Consider the following 13,988-nt stretch of genomic DNA (forward strand, 5'->3'; position numbering starts at 1 on the left):
TCAGATTTAGCAGTTTCCACATATATTTGAACAATAATCCATTGTTGGAAGAATATATGACTTGCAGCATAGATTGTGAGTTTCCATAGATAAATATTTCTTGATTCTGCTGAGTAGGGCAATTTTGGATGACAGTGTTTTACAAAGAGTATCAGTATGGTCATTCCATAATAAATTATTATCTATGGTCACACCTACAAGCTTTGCATGTTTGACATTTTCTAATGGATGATTATTTATTGCAAGAGATATTTCTGGGTTCCCTGACTTGTGTGGCTTTTGTGATGTCCCCTAAATCATATATTTTGTTTTACCTTCATTAATTACCATCTTATTTTGTTGTGCCCAGTTTTGGACTCTAATAAGGTCTGAGTTTAATCTATTTTGGATAACTTCAGTATCAAAACTTAAGATGTATACAAGGTTGCATCATATGCAAACAAATCTGTATTTGTGGATTCATTATTTAATGGTAGATCATTGATTTAGATAAAGAAGAGGAGAGGGCCCAAAACTGAGGCTTGAGGGACCCCTGAATGAATTCTGTGAGTTTGAGAGCTAATATTGCCAAGGATTACTTGTTGAGATCTTTGGTTTAGGTATGATCTCAACCAGTTTAAAGAAGGATTGTCGAACCTGTAACAGTTCAAATTTTGCAGCAGAATTTTTTGATCAAGAAGATCAAAGGCTTTGTTGAAGTCAAGGAAAACAATCCCAGTCATATGTCCATTATCCATTTCCTTCAGCCAAAGATCAACTAATTTGGTCGGTTCTGTTTGGCATGAGTGGTACTGTCTAAATCCTGATTGTGCTTTATGAAATAGAGAGTATGTTTCAAAAAATGTATAGACCTGAATGGCTACATGCTTTTCAAATAGTTTTGACAAAACAGGTAGAATTGATATTGATCTGTAATTCCCTGGATCCTCCTTTTCTCCGTTCTTAAAGATAGGTGGAACCTTTGCACATTTCAGTGTTTCTGGAAAATTACCACTCATTATACTTAAGTTTATGATATGCATTAGTGACTGTTATTACTGGTGCAGCAATTTTAAGAATTTGTGGATCAATCCCATCCAATCCAGAGGATTTATTAATATTCACCTTAATTAGCATATCAAAAACGTCAGCTTCACTAACATTAGCTATTAAAAAATGATTATCATCAGGAATTTTAGCTCTTATAAATGATAGATCATCTAAACCTAACCTAGCCAGTGCCAAGGTATATTGGGACAAATAATATATATATCTAAGTTTTGAGAGTGTCTGCACATTCTAGTACCGTATATGAACGGCTACCAAAACATCATTTCTGGTGATTTGGCAGTAGCTGTGGTAGTATGGGCATTGGAACGTGCAGGCAGGCAATAGTTGTCTTATCTTGCATAAAGAGTTCTATGTTCGATACCAAGCAGAAACCCAGTATGGAGCGAATTATTGAACTTGCTTGTTTAGCGCTAGGGTGTCAATATTTGTAGTAATCAAGGTCCCTAGATTCGTCAACTGTAGGGATTTTAATATACATCCTCGTATAGTAATATGTATATATATATAGTCTTAAAAGTAATTCTCCTTAGACCAGTGCTTTATATAAATAAAATCAACACTGGCTGGGAGGCTTCCAGTCATTTCATATGCTGGCCTCTGGGATCTGTCCATAAATAAGACAATTGAGACACCTACATAGTCATAACTTCATGACTGCACTGCAAAACCATTAAATACAATGGAATGCAATTATAACAAACCTGGTGTAGAGTTAATTTCTGGATAGCAAAGTGCTGACTTGAGTTCAACTGATTGATTTAACTTTTTTGTTCCTTTTTATATAAAAAAATGTGAACACTGATTACTGTGAATTTGTTATCATCAAGTTCAAACTATTGTGCACAAATGCAGTTGATGAATCCTGTAAAAGCTCTATGTTTAGCTGTTATTGTGGCTAAGCTATGGACTAACACTAGGTATACAGTTTAAAAAACAAGAAATGATGTAAATTTAAACACTTTATTCATGACTATGATATACCCGGTATCTAAGTGGAATATGAAAGATAGATTCAACAGTAAAGAAAATAAATATACAATTTGTGAAACTGTGATAATACATTTGTGATGTTTGTAGCAAGAAATATATTGTAAATTTAGATTTTAAAACATTATAATTGTTGAAAATCTAGAGTATAAAGTTCAAAAGTAAATGAGAGGTAAATATTCAAAAATGTCTTAACTAGTAGGTCTTAAAGGTGCATTTACCAATTACAACTGTAAGCATATCTTCTTTAATATATATATATATATATATATATAATTTGATAATAGTCAGCCCATACAAATTAATTTGAGAATTATTTGATGTTTTCAATTTAATATTAGTCAGGCCATAAAAATCAATTTGAGATTTATATCACATTTTCAATTTGATAATAGTCAGGCCATACAAATTAATTTGAGAATTATATCAGGTTTTAATTTGATATTAACTAGGAAAACAATGGTGTAAGCAGAAAAGAGGCAATCCAAAGATGTACAACCATGCAAAAGATAAAGTTACTCAATCACACTTGCTCAGAAAGGTATTACTCTGTATCTGCTGTCAGTCATATTTATGTATTTCATTCTTTCCTCTTTTATTAATAAAATCAGACCAAAAAAGAGATAAATATTATCAATGTCAAGGATAAAAAATCTAAAATAAAAACAAATATATTTACATTACAAGAATTAAATCACAGTTGCAAAGGTCTTAATGCCCAGAGTGTTAAAGATTTAACATACAGCTGAGTGGAACATGTACTGGCATAAAAACAGGTAGACAGTGGACGGATTAATAAAATACTTTGAGCCTATAAATGTAAATAAAGACAGCAAAATATCATTAGAAACCAGAAATACATGTGGTAATATGTATAAAAAACACACAAATATATTTCATTAATTAGATTTATACAATGTTATGTATATGTCAATAAACGTTAAAAGATGTAATTGCTACATTTAAAAAAGTGTTAAAAGCTGGTAAGATGGCACAAATCTCATCACAGCATGACATAGAGTTTTAGCTGTATTATTTTTTTCCTGCAATTTTCCTTCTAAACTCAAAACAACAAATACTTTACACTAAGTTCAGTTTGAAAAAAAATTAACAAGCAACTGACAACAGATTGTTCAGTGTTTTGAGATGTGTATCTTTTTTGCATATTGGTAAAAAAATAAATGTGAATAGCAGTACTTTCTTGTTACTGTTTAACGAAACTGAAGTTCTTTCAGCAAGATAAGCCTTTGAATGTACTTTTTCTACACTCATTCCATTATCAAATAAACAAAATAATGTGTTGTGCCCATGCTGTGAAAAAAGCAAAGTACAAAAGATATCACAGAACATCCAGTGTCTGTAATCATCTTAATATTTTCTTTTGACATACAGTAAATAAAACAAACACTTTGTGATGCATATTGTTTTAAATGTACATACCTGAAATTAAGTCATAACAGTATAATACATACCCTACATCAAACATGTAACCCATGGAGTTATTTCCTGCAGCCCACAATGACACCCAGAATATTTGTACAATTATTATTGAAAAATTTTCTTCACAGCCAGTCAGTTTTGATGAAATTCTGATTGTTACATCATTTACTTATTGTTTCCAACATTTCAACTGTCTCCCTTTTATACAAGCCGCTTTGAAAAAGTTTCACTGATGTAGCCCTTGGGCCAATGTTTCCAACATTTCAACTGTCTTGCTTCTATACAAACTGCTTTGAAAAAGTTTTACTGATCATATGAGTTTTAGACTCCTGCCTTATATACTAACATATAAATTCAGCTGCAAACAACATAGACCCTAATCTGATGCAAAATGCACTGGCAGATTTGGGTCTATGTTCTACTGATTACTCATAATAAACTGCATAGACCCTATATCTGTGCATTAGGTGACAACGGGTCTGGGTCTATGCAGTTTGCAGTTGGATCTAACTTATATGGTATTGTAAATGTCTAGATGGAGAACAAATACACTGACATAAATGGACAGGCTTAGTCAGCTGAAAAAACATTTTATCAAATAAGTCACTTCTAAATATTAAAGTCATTGAAAATATGAAATACCAATGAACCTGTTACCCATTACTGTGCAAGAAATTCTAGATTAATTAATAATTCAATATACATTTTTTGGAGTCAAAGATATAATTGCAAACAAAGAACAAGAAAATCTAAGTTTAACATATTTGATGTCATCTGATTTGTTGCACTGTTTGTTTTTGCAGACTTTAATTTCTGCTCAATATATGTTCATCCTTGAGATCAAACAGTCAATCAGAAAATATTCAACTCTATGAAATGCAACTATTATTCTTCTGAATTTAAGCAACTGTATACATCACTAACTATCCTCAAATAGTGTGCACTCAAGTTGAGGGAGTCTTTAGAATACTAAAGGAAAAGACTCCTTACCCTCTAGGATGAAATATCAGTACTTTTAATATTTTACATGAAAACAAATACTGATACTGATTATACTCTTGTACAAGTCAGATCCAATGGCAAACTGCATAGACCTAAATACGTTGTTGCATAATACTCTGGCAGATCTGGGTCTGTCAAGTTTGTTAGGAGTAGTCTGATAAGAAACAACAAAGATCCTGATTTGTAAATGCATAATATAACAGAAAATCAGGGTCTGTGTTGTTTGCAGTTGGACACAAATGAGTATTTACATTAGTTTCTTATGTAATCTGTATTAACCAATCATAACGTTTGCCGACAATCAGAAAGTTGAATATTTAATCTCTGCACAATAGTTCCAATATATACAAGAAAAACTTACAAATACTACAAATTCTTTATGTAAGATTCACATCAGTTTTCATGTAATAATAAATGCAAGAGTTTTCACATCATAAATAATGCAAAGCTGCATATTTGATCAGAATGTATCCTCCATTTTATATAAAAAAGTGAAATATATATTAAATAAATGTGAACAGAGTAGACAAAATCCAAGTTGTCTGCTATATATAAAGTAAATGACTTGTAAATATGTTATTTATTATTCCAAAGATTTCTCATATTGTAGCACACCATGAATACCAATTTGGTTTTTCCCAAAGTAATTAACATATTTTCAAAATTAGGCCATATTAGGTTTTTGTGTCCTTCTTTGTCATTACACCATGTATTCTGGCCATATGTATTTAAATGTGCAAAGCAGACTCTATATATTATGTAATTCCAACTGTCAGGAGTGCATAAACTAAAGTACTGTAATTACAAATAGGTAAAAATATTTCATCAACTGTCACTAAACAAGCAATTATTGTTCTTTACTTTCAAAAACATTACCAGAACATTACATAGTCATAACAATTTCAAAACTATTCTGATACATCCCCAATAAATGTACATGAAGGCTCATGTACAGATATCGTCATGTGTTCATCTATTCAAATGATGATGATTTAAGCTACTGATGAGTAACTTCCATTTTACAACCTCATGTTTAATGTGAATCTTTTGATGATCAGCAAAGTTTTGAGAACTTTTAAAATCTATTTTTAAAAAATTGCTATTTCTAGTGGCAGCTGATTAACTAGTTCTACCTATTTTAAAATATGTAATTACAATAATTTAATTTAAATACCCCTATCAGTTGAATCATTTAACAAGATAGTTTTCGATGTGCTCATCTGAAGTTATATAACCAAAATACAAGGTGTAATGACCAAGAATGACATATAAACCTTAAGCAACGTGTCATGGATTATACCAAATTTTGTTTCCAAAAAACTTGTTGGCCATTGTTTAACATGTCAGCCCAGAAAGGGTCTGACTATTAAGCTCGAATAAGTGTGAAATGATGTCACAAGGACTCTGCCATAATGCATGACACATTTATATTCCAGAATGCATGTTATCTCTAGGTGGCTTAAATAATACAAGAAACCTGGATAGGCTTGAGGTCACTCACCTGCCAGACATCTAGCTCAAAGAAAAATGTTAGGACAGTTGGCCTGGAAATTTCAGTATTATGCTTTCTGATATTGAAAGATATTTTGTATTCTATTTTTTTTTATGGCAGCCATATTGAATGGTAGAGCATATTCAACTTAAAAGACCTTATGCCAGAATGCTCTCTGTGACATTAAAATGTAACTTTAAAAAGGTAAAGGTAAAAAGTATACAAATATTAAAATTTAAATTTAAAAGATGTTGCATAAATTGCATTACTTCAAAAAGTCCTAAGCTCTCTGTCTCTCTCTGTTGGTACATCATCATAAAGTTTCTTTACAAAATTCACATAAAAAACTTCTCTCTCACAGGATGGAAGTCAATACTGTACTTGTTTTTAAGTTGGATCAAACTACAAACTGCATAGACCCAGATCTGCCACTGTATAACACACCTGCAGATCTGGATCTATTCAGTGTATTAGGAGTACAACTAATAACACAGACCCTGATCTGCTGGCACATTATGCATACTGACCTTGTAACACAAATACAATTAAACTGCAGAAGTAAATTAAATCTCCTAACCACTAAGAAATTAAATTAAGAGTTCAAAAAATGAAACCCTGGATTGATACTTGTAGTGCATCTTCCTAAAAAAGAACAATGTATTCATGGTTAGAAACTTGAGATGTTGGACCTTACACCTATCTCTTGAAGAATGTTACTTTTTTTATTTGCTTGAGCAATATATATATATATATATATATATATATATATATATATATATATATATATATATATATATATATATATATATATATATATATATATGTATATATATATATATATTCACACACACACAAGTAAACAAGCCATAACTATAAGCAATTCTTTCAGACCTATGCTCTCATTTATAGCCACCAAATTTGAGAAAGAAATCTTGGTACTAAAAGCAAAAACATATCTCCTACCATAGACATGTGTATTCTTGGGAATGATGAGCCAAGTAAAGACCACAATTATTTGACATTTTACAAATAATTTTTCGAAAGATGAACTTGTGTTTTGTCAGCATAAAGACCGAATAGATTAAAAACTAGGATTTTTTTGCCAGGAGGAAGGGGTTAAAATAATGTTAGTAAAGTAATACTTACTTCTCACTCTTGCCTTGCTTACGTTCAAGGATGCTAAGTTCCCTCATCTGAGCTCATAAATCCAACCTCCCATTGCATGGAATATTCTAGAAATTTAGAACAGACAGAACCCAGTCTGACTACCACATCATCAGCTCATGCTCAATACTCTTCCTCTTTGACTCAGACCCAGACTATGAAGCAGCCCAAATATGGTTCTTACAGTGATTCGGTAACAATGATAACTCCTTCACAAGACTGAAGGAAGCTGCTGATAAGAGATCAGCATGTGAGGCTATAGTTACTAGCATAAAAGCATAAAGCCCAAGCACCTCCATTGTTTTGACTGGAAGGCGACCCCAGGTCTCCAATGAAATCACTTGAGATGTTCCATTATCCAAGAGCAAGGGGACTGGATTCTAAAACCAACAATTGCTGCATTAATGGGGGAACAGGCCACCCCATAATTTGCTTGGTGAATTCCTGACCTGTCGAAAACTTTTTTGGGAAACTCCCTTACCATGTCTGCATGGGGGAGTAAAGGGAAATATGGTTGCAATGTGTCCCACAAGGGTCTCTCCAAAGTGGTAAGAAATTGTTCTCCATGCCTGAAAACTTGGGACACAAATCCTGGGGGGAAACAACCACATCTATGCTACTTTCCACCTGATCTGACAGGTGGAAGGATGATGGACTGTCTTGCCTCTTTCCTCAGTGAACTTGTTTTAGTCCACCATAACTGAAAGGATGTTATTGTCCTGCTAACACTCCAAAGGGGAGATGGGCTTTTTCAACCTAGTGGCTCTCTAATGAGAGGGAGACCAGGGAGTAAGGTTGTTCTAATTCCACAACTCCTCAGTGGTGGGACTGCCCCTAGTAGCAGGATTTTTAGGATCATGGGAAATATTTCTTATCCCTCTTATACGAGTATACACCAACCCCTATCCCCAATAGGATTGATTGGTAGAATGGAGATGGGGAACAGTAGGGATATATACCCATACTGCTGATAGGACTCCATTGACTGGTGACCAATGAATGGAGGTCAGGCAATGATGATCTGATGAACAAGCCTCCATCAGATGATCCAGAGTAATATGGCTGCTTCCCCTTCTCAGGGATGTTTGATCTTGTCTCTGACACATTCAACAGAGTGCTGACCCTCATAGAGTCCTGCAATTCATCAGGGGCATTAAGTATCTCTTCAGTAAGAAAAACAGATCTTCCATGTGCTCCTAGTATTGAGGAGTAGTTACCCTGATGAAGTTCTGGGACTCTTCAGGAGATTTGTCTTTCAACTTCATGAGAGATCACATGACCTCCTGGGATCAAAAAGTTTCTACTGTAATAGAGTTCCATGATTCTTCAGGAGCACTATGTCTGATGACTTCACGAGACAGATCCCATATGCTCCTGGAATTGAGGAATGATTAGTTCCATACTCTACTGAGACAAAGGAGTCACATTCCAATTCCTGTAGAACTCAAACTGTCCCAATGGGGCAGTATTCTTTTCTAGGGAAGAGGAAGATACACTCCTGGGATCAAGGAGGTAAGGATCCCATACTCTCTTTGGACTGAGGAATATGGGGGAAGAAATGCATTTATTCCTCCCTATATACATGTGTTGAATTGTGGCCAGGTCCTAAATATTGCCAGGTCATAGACAATAGAACAGGCAACCATCTGTTCATATGTACTTTTTACAAGATAAATGGCAGTTGAGAATCTTATGGGGTCTTCTTGTCTCCACATTCCCCCACATTTTTTAAAAGAGAAATTATGATGCAAATATTTGATTGCAACATAAACTGCCACATCAGTGTAATAAAGTTATTTAATGCAACAATTAAACTGGTACTGCCTAAGCTAGCACTTGTTGAAGCAGTGCAACAAAATTCTTAAATGCAAAAAATTAAAGCTGTACTGACAAAGTGAGTACTGATCCAAATTACGTAGAAAGCAGTGCAAATAAAATTACTTCAATGAAAGGTACTGGCTAAGCATGTACTGATTAATTATTAAATTCCACAATTGATAAACACTAGGTATTAAGATTCTGGAGCCTCAGTTGGGTAGTGATACTTAGCCAAGGCAAAAATATTAGGATACTGCCAAATCAAGTACTGAATACAATTTTGGAACTGCAACATAGGAGGAATTATTTACGGTAAAAATGGATAACTAAAAGGGGTAAAATAAAGAAGAGCAACACTAATTTAACATGGTGCAATAAAGTCCACCAAAACAATATCATCAATACACTTTTCTAGGACTGAGGGGATAATCACTCAATTAAAACTGAAAAATTGGAATAATTTGCAAAAAATGTCTTTAAACACAAAACAAAGACAATTTTCTATAAGTGAATTACATGTCCTAGCATTACAAGTGTCTGAGAAATACAGGAAGAATTTCCTAGCGTGGTAGTTAAGTGCAATGGCTCTGGGTTTTCTCTCTCATAGATTTCTAAAAGATTTTGTATATTAAGATGGTAGAAATATGAGCTCAGATGAGGGGACTTTGCATCCTGAAGGTAAACAAGGCAAAAGTGACAGGTTTTGTATTACTGCTATTAAGACAAACTTTAAAATTATTTGCTTTGTTAGCAAAATCAAAATTCTTGTAACCTGAAGGCTGGTGCTATTGTATCAGAAACAATAGAAGCATGGATGAGAATATTATCTACTCATTTCTCCATCTTTACTAAAATATGCAAATTTAGAAGGAAATGTAGCAGGAAAAATAACATTGGACTGATGTCTCCATAGATGTGTAATTAAATCAGTCAACAAGCTAACCATATAAGAAAAAACAAAAGTATGAGTAGATAAATATATGTGTCCTACATGTGGAAAATTGGTACTTGCTAAAGTAAATCATCATCATCATCCTGAATTGCCTGTGCCTTTTTTAAGAAGTTTTTCTTTTTCTTTTTCTTTGGTTTTTTGTCAAATCCTGTTGAAAGGGGTGGAAGCCTCGCAGGTTGTGGTCGTCGGACCATTTCTGCTTCAACAATTTCCTCATCATCCGTATCCTGTGCCTGTGCACTTCTATTATATTGTTCAGAAATATCTTCATCCAATGCAGAGTGGTTGTAAATGTCCTCTGATGCAAGACTTGGCTTCTTCTTCTTTGTGGTTTTTTTGGCACTGCAAAAGATAAATGAATCATGCCAAAAGAGTTTTAAATTAAATATTCAGCAAAAGTTTTTTAACTGAAACATTAATAACCTGAATATTTTTAACCAATCACAGAACTTGCTTGGTCACTGTGTAAATCTTTCTCTTGTCTGCAACCCTGAAAATCTTGAAAACTAAATATTTTCAGACCACTGCATTGTCTTTGAGTTTTAAATATTCTACTGCACATGGTCTCTTTAGCACAGCCCCATTTAAAAGTTGGTAATAAAATTAAGAAATGGATGATGACAAAGAAAAGACTGTTCTGCAATAAGCTGATCATACTGATTGTCCAATAATGACACATTTTATAAGGTTAAAATGTCTGAATATCATTCAAAATTAATAGGAATGAAAAAGAAATATGAACATAGCATATAAATATGCACACTTAGACAAGACGTTGAACAACATGCCTAATGACTAGGGCATTGAGACAAGACTGCTGAACCTCATGTCTAATGATGGGCATTGAGACAAGACTGGTTAAACAACATATCTAATGACTGGGGCATTGAGACAAGAGTGTTGAACCTCAGTCTAATGGCTAGGGCACTGAAACATGACTGCTGAACTTCATGTCTAATGACTAGGGCACTGAGACAAAACTGTTGAACCTCATGTCTAATGGCCAGGGCACTGAGACAAGACTGCTGAACCTCATAATCTAATGGCTAGGGCATTGAGACAAGACTGCTGAACTTCATATTTAATGACTGGGACATAATGAGACAAGACTGTTGAACCTCAAGTCTACTGGCTAAAGCATTGAGACAAAACTGTTGAACCTCATGTATAAAGACTGGTGCATTGATAACACTAAAATCAACAACATAAAATCAGCTGTAATAATACAACTAACTAAGCACTAAGCTGGCATTCAGGCAACTGTCATGGACTGAATGGCCCTTTGATATTATGACAGAAGCTATTTCAAATATTTATTGTCTGCAATCAATCACAGTACATGAAATGTAGCAACATCACAGTAATCTGACATAGGGTCTGCCAAATTTCTTATGAAATCAGACACTTTTTGTCTTTGGTTGTTCTGTTTATTATCCTTCAAAATTTGCAACAATATATTTGAAAATAACTTATCAGTTCTAATAAAACATGTTTTTGTCTTTTTCATACTCCAGTCAATTTTTTGGGGCACCATTCTAGGTGTAGTGTTCTGGAGCAGTGCAACTGCCATGTCAGCTGTGTTTATTATTAATATCAACAAAGAAGTGTATCCTGACATTTAAAATTGCTATTTTAAACAGTAAAAGCATATTTATAGATTTGGCTCTGACAATTTATGAGTGTAATCGGGCTCTGAAGCTATTTGTTTGTGTTTGCTTAAGATGGATAGATGTGTTCTGACCTTAAAAGGGATACAACTCCAACTTTATTGATACACAAATATTTAAGTATTGCATGTGAACTTGGTATTAAAAGCCTGCTATCATTTATCTAATGACTTTATTTGACTTCTTAAGAACTAATATCCATATATCCATAAATGCATAAGATGAAAGTTGGACAATGACAATTGTAATTCTTGTAGTTGCTTGCCACTCTTTCCTCCAACCCAAACTTGAGTCTTTCTCACTATTTTTCACCCTCACCTATGCCATGGTTATAGTTCATGAACCCCATTGCTCATGAGTTATCAAGGCAAATGCCCATGAGTTATCAAGGCAAATGCCCATGAGTTATCAAGGCAAATGTGTATCTTATTTATTACAGAATTTCTAAGATAAGGAGGGCATAGGCTTTTTTTTAACCATTCAATTGAAATTCAGTCTCCAGAGAAGCCAGAAGCTCAGCAAATTAGATATAGCATAACCTCATAAATATGTTTGGACCTTGTTCATAATCATACTAAAGCAAGATTTTAATGATACAAGCATATTTGCCAAGTTTGATCAAAACTCTATATAAAAAAATACAGTCTCTTGAGTGATATTAAAGACTCAAACACAAGATCACATGACTATGCATAGGTCTTATTCATAATGAAACTCAAATACAAGATAACATAAATGTGCATAGGTCTCACTCATAATGAAACTCGGATACAAGATAACATAAATATGCATATGTCTCATTCATAATGAAACTTAAATACAAGATAACATAAATGTGCATAGGTCTTACTCATAATGAAACTCAGATGCAAGATAACATAAATATGTTGTTGTAGGGTTTAGCGCCATTTTTCAGCACACGATAAGCTATACATGGCAGCCAGCATTAATGGTGGAGGAAGAACCCAGGAAAACCCCAGAAAGAACCACCGACCCACGAGAAGCTACTGACAAGCTTTCTCACATACCCACATTGGCTGAATCCGAGACTCGAACCCACGCAGACAGAGGTGAGATGGCAGTGATCCGTAACGGAAAGCGCATTAGACCACTCGGAACATAAATATGCATATGTCTCATTCATAATGAAACTTAAATACAAGATAACATAAATGTGCATAGGTCTTACTCGTAATGAAACTCAGCTGCAAGATAACATAAATATGCATATATCTCATTCATAATGAATCTTAAATACAAGATAACATAAATGTGCATAGGTCTCATTCATAATGAAACTTAAATACATAATCACATGACTATACATAGATCTCATTCATAATGAAACTCAAATACAAGATCACATAAATATGCATATGTCTCATTCATAATGAAACTGACAGGATGTTTAGATGATATAAGCATCTTTACCAATTTTGATAACATTTGATCCAAACGAGAGTTGCTAATTTAGTATTTACAAACTTAGCCAATCAGATGCAAGATGACCTCATTAATATGAACAGATCACATTCATAATAAAACACCTCTTGATGCTAAAACTCTTCTCACCATGTTTTAAAAAAATCTGGTCAGAAATAAAGTGATTGTAGCATTGACAAGCTCTACCAATCAAATGCAAGATAACTTTATTATTATGCCTAAATTTTGCTCATAATTGCCATCATCTTAGGTATTGATAAGTTAAGTCTACCAAATGTAATCAAAAGTGGATCAGAAATACAATCTCTAAAGCGGTATCCAGGTTCCATTCTAGGTCACAAGATTGCAGGATTGATGCTAATTTTCTACAAATTTAAGCAGACTATCAACTGGATGTGCAAAACTTATGCATAATATAATCAAGCATTCCCATTATGTCCTCATTATGTTCTTCCTCCATTTACAAAATTTCTCCCTTTATTTAAAATGGTGAGTTAGATGCCCCCCCCCCCAATCCAACAAAAGAAAAAATAAGTTTTAGAACAGACACTTGGTACTAAGTTAAGCCAATCAAATGAATGACCATCTCATTAATATGTGTGAATGTCACTCATTATCACACTCATGTGAGATCTTGACCATGTGTGCTGTATTCTAAGTCTGATCAAAATTTGGATCAGAAACATGGCTTCCAGATTGGTAACAAACTTGAACTATCAAATGCGAGATCTGAATACTAATATGTGTCACTCTTTTTCATAACCAAACTTATCAGAAATATTTATAATGTAAAGGGTATATTCCTAGTTTTATCAAAATCAGAAGAAACATGGTCTCCAGAGTGGTAATAAGCTCAGTTAATCAGAAGCGGCCTTAGTAAATAAGATACTGTTGAGTATCAGTGAGTATGGCCCAAGTAAATAAGATACATATGAGTATCAGTGAGAATGACCCTAGTAAATAAGATACCTTT

At 33.7% G+C, this 13,988-nt stretch overlaps 1 protein-coding gene across 1 annotated transcript in view; it reads right to left on the reverse strand.

Moving 5' to 3' along the window:
• Positions 1 to 1,996: 1,996 nt before the first annotated feature.
• The window catches only part of LOC149795347 (limbin-like), a 125,207-nt gene continuing 113,215 nt past the window's right edge, over positions 1,997 to 13,988 (reverse strand). Inside the window, exon 29 of the mRNA XM_089965122.1 lies at positions 1,997 to 10,247. Within this exon, the coding sequence (XP_089821248.1) occupies positions 9,965 to 10,247 (283 nt within the window). The 3' untranslated portion in view covers positions 1,997 to 9,964. The remainder of the gene's footprint in view (positions 10,248 to 13,988) is intronic.

This window comes from Sinohyriopsis cumingii, chromosome 7, assembly GCF_028554795.1.
Source record: "Sinohyriopsis cumingii isolate HCF-2022 chromosome 7, ASM2855479v2, whole genome shotgun sequence".
Lineage (NCBI taxonomy): Eukaryota > Metazoa > Mollusca > Bivalvia > Unionida > Unionidae > Sinohyriopsis > Sinohyriopsis cumingii.